At 40.8% G+C, this 6,000-nt stretch overlaps 1 protein-coding gene across 2 annotated transcripts in view; it reads left to right on the top strand.

Moving 5' to 3' along the window:
• The first annotated feature begins 249 nt into the window (after positions 1-249).
• The window catches only part of tbc1d9 (TBC1 domain family, member 9 (with GRAM domain)), a 104,361-nt gene continuing 98,610 nt past the window's right edge, over positions 250-6,000 (top strand). For both annotated transcript variants that reach the window (XM_039750179.1, XM_039750178.1), the window contains exon 1: positions 250-825. In XM_039750179.1, the coding sequence (XP_039606113.1) occupies positions 705-825 (121 nt within the window). In that variant the 5' untranslated portion in view covers positions 250-704. The remainder of the gene's footprint in view (positions 826-6,000) is intronic.

Raw genomic sequence — 6,000 nt, 5'->3', positions numbered from 1 at the left:
CCTGCCTTGCGCCCGATGCAGCTTGGATTTGTGCTCCCCCAGGCCACAGCACTACATTTAAGCAGATTAAGCCAATTCAAATATGTAAAAAAAAACGTTGCGCCTGACCGGCCGGCCATCACTGTTTGTGTTTCCATAGTAATGCAAATTGTGCGTGAAAACCTTCCTTACGGCAGACCTGCCTGCCCCGCCCATTCCCGCCTAGCAGGACACGCCCCCACCTCCTAATCCCAGTGACGCGCGGAGCGTGCTGCAGCCCAGTGACGCGCTTTGTTGATATTGCGGCTAGCTCGGGGGCTGAGTAGTTCTTTGTCCCCCCCCCCCTTTTTTTGATGGTTTGTTTTGTTTATTTCGCCTTCGGACGCCCACCTCCAGGCTGCTCTTTGTTTTATTATACCTTTGTGGCTTTGGCAAGTCATTAGCTGATGATTCGAGCCATGTAGTGCGTAGCACCGTGTCATTGATTCCAGCGGGGATTGCAGGCGGCTCCGGTCAGGGTGTGCGCTGGTCGGCGGAGAACGACACTTTATATATTTATTTATTTGGCCATAATCCTCGTGCACTTGTCGTCTATCGGGGAGTCACACGGCCCTTGGTCACGTTAGGGCCCCGGTAATGTCGTAATGTAATCTCGCGCTTCACGCGGACGCTCCTGTTGTTTTTGCCTTCGCAGCGCGTATGCATCCACGGCGCCACCTGTGAAGATGTGGGTGCATCCCGACGAGGTTCTGCTGGCCAACGCGCTGTGGTTCACTGAGAGAGCCAACCCTTACTTCATCCTGCAGAGGAGGAAGGGACACGGAGAAGGCGGCGGCGGACTGGCAGGTAGGTGCAAATCGTACGGGGTTTCTCCTTTGGTATGATGCAAGGCACGGTGGTAAGAGCCGTGGCCTTAACGGGCACCGAGGACGCCTGGCTCATTATGCCATGGCACTTTTTGACAAAGAAGCAGATGTTTCGTGTACGAATTACCCGTTTTTTGTCATTGTGATAACCTCTCGTGTTCGCTTTTTGCCAGTCGTGCAGGCCAGAAAATTCCAGTCCAAAAACGCACCATTATCCACACCGCGCATGCAAAGTATATTGGGTGGTATTTTAAATGGCGTTAACAAAGCTGACTCGATCATAATATAGTTTCATTAACATCAAATTTAGGTTCAACTTAATGAAATATAAACACTAGTTAATGCAATAAAAGTAAAAAAGCAGGTAGAGCTATAAATACAAAATAAAAGTGTAGATAAAAATCAATAACTATGAGACATACCTCATAACCTGCTTGAGTAATTCAGACTAAAGAATAACTATAGTATAGTTTTATAACAATAAGGAACCTATAGACTTAACATTATCAAATGTAATTTGAATTGATATTGAAAAATAGTGCATTGCAGATATGATACACCCAAAGAAAGTTAGCTGTCAAAATGTAAGTGAAAATTACTGTGACACTACTAACACGCAGGTGTCATAATTAAAGGGGCAGGAATTAAAAACCACAAAAGATACCTGGACCTCATTTTATAATACTATCATATAAACTGATAACATTTTAATTGGGATTTTTAAAACCCGAAATTGCCATGAAAATGTCCTTATATATGCAAATTAAAAAGCATCCATACAAACCTTTCATTTTGTACATGCTGCACCAGTAAGGAGAAACATTTATATGAAAGCAATAATCAACAAAATCCATCAGGTTTAGCTAATCCTGAGTAAAAAAAATAAATCTTAAAACCTACGGGAAAACAATGTACCACAACTAAAGTAAATGAAGAAGCATCTGAAGACTCTTGTTTGGTGAATTTCTATCTACATGATATTAGTTGTCACATTTTTGTACCCTCGTCGTGGTCCTGTAACATTTGTTCCTAAACAGTCCTCCAGACTGGTGTTCGCACGGTCATGTTGACCTCTTTTGTAAGTCGCTTTGGATAAAAATGTCTGCTGAGCAAATAAAGGTAAAATTAATAATGACAGTGACCTTAGCATATTGATACACATTAGCAGAACAGCAATGTAGAAAGACTATTGAGAGCAAGCAGTAGGGTTGTGACTAAAACATGGAAATGCATTGTATTGATTTTTCTGTGGACTATCATGAAACACCACATTTGTGTCTCTCTATTTCCGGTTTCACTTATTTAAATGTGACTTTGACCTCACTGGCCTGGCATCATAATTACTGTAGTATGTTCAGTGAATAATCTATGGCAACACCTGCTCTACTAAAGGACTTTACCAATGTTGTTGTACAAGGGGGGACATTTTCACAGATTGCTAAGACTTTATGGCTCATGTATGGCTTACTGTCAGTGCCCAAGAGCATCTGTATGGACCTTTGCCAGTAGATGCATTCCACCCTGGAGAGCTCCGCTGTGGGCCGACTTGTTGTTCGTGTGTAGAGGCTTCTAGACCGATTCAGAGTATCTTGAGGTGCTTCCAGTTCAAATGAATGTTCTCATTTAGGTGTCTTCGTCAGTTTTCACTTTGGGGAAAGATGAGGAAAGATCTCAAGGTCTGATTATTATCAAGCTGTCAATCTATCTAGTGCCTTTTCTATCAATCATTCGATCTATCAGTCGGTTATGTAGTGCCTTTCCTGTCTATCTATTGATCAATCTGATCAGAACAAGGGATTCTCTAACCTGATTAATGTCATGGATTGCATGCATGTATGTTACCATGTAAGCACCATTAGAGAACAAACACAGTAATGTGAATAGACATGGCCAACATTCAATGTAGATTCAGATCATGTACTATTTTCATTTGTCATTTTAACAGAGTTAATCATGGATGATATGTCACCACATGTATGATGTTACCGCCTACCAGATAAGGATATCTTAGGATGTTCTCTAGGTGGAGTAACATGCATGTTCATATGTGCACAAATTTAAGGCAATTTGCAATTTATAAGCAGACAGTGAGTGAGGAGGATTATGATAAGGATAATTCCGTACAAGCTTTAATAAATAAGGCCCCAGGTCTTTGAGGATCATCAAATTAACCTGATATGGGGTGGCTCAGCAGGAAGCTTCACAACTCTGTTTTAAATTTGCTCGTGTTTTAACGTGGTTCATCCTACATTTTTTCCATATGTTTTTTCGCTGTCTTGTTACTGTCAGAGTCTGGGTAGTCCCTGGCGCCCAGCACAAAAGCTGATCATAACATTCTGCTGTATTAGCAAGGAGGGCTGCCGTATAGGTAATGTGGTCATGTTTTTGCTTTGATTTGTGTTCATAAGTATGCCTCCTCACATAGTTGCTTGGTTTTTTGTTTGTGTAGCACATCTCTGCCCTTGATTGGCAACTGTAAATTGGCCTTGTATGTTTCTGTGAGACTTTAGTGCCTTGCACCCGATGCAGCTTCAATAGGCTTTAGTTACATGTGAGCCTGAATAGGATTAAGGAGCTTCAGGAATTGGAAATGAAGTTACTCTTAAAGTGGTGGACATTTTTGGTTGGGTGAAATTCAAACATGAGATCTGTTTGCTCTGTAAAGGAGCTTGGTATGATGTTCTCTATAGAGATTTCTGAATGATTTCAAGATCTACTGAGGGGCTGATTGTCAATGTGATTATGTGTTTGCTGTGCAGCTATGCTACGATGTACACGCTCAGTTTGGAGGATTATAGTTTGTCAGGATTGTCCATGCAAGCTAATTGAGTGAACACTCCCAATTAATTGATCTCCTTATTTAGTTAAATGCGTTAGATTTATCATGTTCATTTAAGCCCCTAACTAATACAGATGTGCGTCTGATTTGTAATCTGTTTATATCCATCCATTTTGTATTTTTTTTATTCAATACATTTTTAGTGAGGAGTCTCTTGGCAGCAGATGTTTCAAGGCAGGAAGCAACCCTTGCACAGTGTGCCCATCCATTGTTTTCCTTTTTTCAGTTACAGTTATGAAATGCTGCAAGTTTTTAAAGAGGAGACATTCATCATGAACTATAAAGAGGTAACTTCTACTTGTCATTCATGTAGCAGTGCCCATTTGCCAAGGCAATTGAGTCATCCTCATGAAAGGCTATGGTTTTGAGATCTTAGAAACAATACGTATTAGTGCTTATGTTTTGAAGAAAACTTTAATTCACCTTGGGGCAGTATGGTGTTAGGATGATAGATGTTGTTGACTAATAGCAATAGAAGAATGAATTGATATTCCAGGCCTGTCATTGTCTGTGTGAATTTTATACTTGACTAGCCGCCCCCCGCGGCTCCGCCCGCGTAGTAGTGAAACAGGAAAAACTTTAAAAATCAATAAACAAAAAGGTACCACTAGCTAAGCAGAGGCAAGTTACACACCAAAACGCAGAGGTAGACTGATTCCCCACTCCTGACGTCACGCTTCCCCAGTAGCCTCTGTCTTGGATTAGTGCGAAGTTATAAAATCAACTGAAGTGTTCAAGCAAATTCTAGAAAAAAGAAACAATCTAAATCCTTTAAGTTGTTCTCTAATTTGCGAGCTAAGCGGATGTAAGATACGCTCCGAGGCTGGCGCGTGAGTGAGGAGGGCCCCGGGTGCCCCACCTCCCCTCGGCCTGCTGTATCTCTCTCGTATTCGTGCAAATAAATCAGTACAGCTAGCAAACTATGATACTTGGCCCAATGAGAGAAGTCGCAAAATCAAGCAGAATGTTCAAGTAAATTATAGAAAAAAATAGATCTAAATCTGTTAAGTAGTTCTATCGTGAAAAGTGGACAGACATACAGATGTTAGATTTTATACAGTGATCCCTTCTCGAACGCGGAGGTTGCGTTCCAGAACCCCCCGCGAAAGGTGAAAATCCGCAAAGTAAAAACCAGACGTTTATATTATTTTTATATTGTCACTCTTGGGTCACAGATTTACACAGAAATACAATAAGTTGTAGAGAAAGTCTTTAAAACATTGCAAACAAACATTTGTCTCTTTTTCAAAAGTTGAAACTGTGCTCCATGACAAGACAGAGATGACAGTTCCGTCTCACAATTAAAAGAATGCAAACATATTTTCCTATTTAAAGGAGTGCACATCAAGAGCAGAGAATGTCAGAGAGAGAGACAGAGAGAGAAAAGCAAACAATCAAAAATCAATAGGTGCTGTTCGGGCTTTTAAGTATGCAAAGCACTGCGCGACAAAGCAGGAAGGAAGGGAGCAATGTGAAGGTAGTCTTTCAGCATTTTTTAGAGGAGCGCGAAGCATATCGTTTATCATTGAGGAGTTTTATTTAATACGTAATATGTGCTCTGATTGGGTAACTTCTCAGCCATCCACCAATAACGTCCCTTGTATGAAATCAACTGGGCAAACCAACTGAGGAAGCATGTACCATAAATTAAAAGACCCATCGTCTGCAGAAATTCGCAAACTAGCGAAAAATCCGTGATATATATTTAGATATGCTTACATATAAAATCCGCGATGGAGTGAAGCCGCGAAAGTTGAAGTGCGATATAGTGAGGGATCACTGTATATATTAGGGGGCTCTGCACCCAGCTCACTTTGCTTGCCAATCCCCGTGCGGGCCCTATGTGGTAGTCATTTCCGGGATCTGCCGCTCGTGTAAATCTACGTTTTGAACATTGAATGTTGCAAACGCAAACAGATTATTGTAGATTCGGATATTTTACCTGTAGTGTTTGGGGATTTCAGTTTCACCAAATAAAAAAAATGTATTTCTTGTGGATACGCCTCTTCGTTGGGAAGAAACGCTACTTCTCCCTGATGGCAACACGAATTAGACGATCTACAAGTCTCTGAATTAAACTTCAAAGCCGAACAATATCTACATACTTCTGTTATATTGTCTATGTCCATATATTTGATCTCTTCTCTCTGTTTCATTATTTCACCAAGTAATAATTTTTGTTTGTTAACGCTAATGTGATCTTTACTATCAGTTTTTTGAGACTTTCGAATTTGAGTACTTTCATAATCTCTAACCTGCTCTGAATGTGTATCGCACCAACGTTTTTGAACCTCTTTACGACATTCTACTTTGTCA

The sequence above is a fragment of the Polypterus senegalus genome, chromosome 4 (assembly GCF_016835505.1).
Source record: "Polypterus senegalus isolate Bchr_013 chromosome 4, ASM1683550v1, whole genome shotgun sequence".
In the NCBI taxonomy this organism is placed as follows: domain Eukaryota; kingdom Metazoa; phylum Chordata; class Cladistia; order Polypteriformes; family Polypteridae; genus Polypterus; species Polypterus senegalus.
This window is presented reverse-complemented; position numbering and strand designations above follow the sequence as displayed.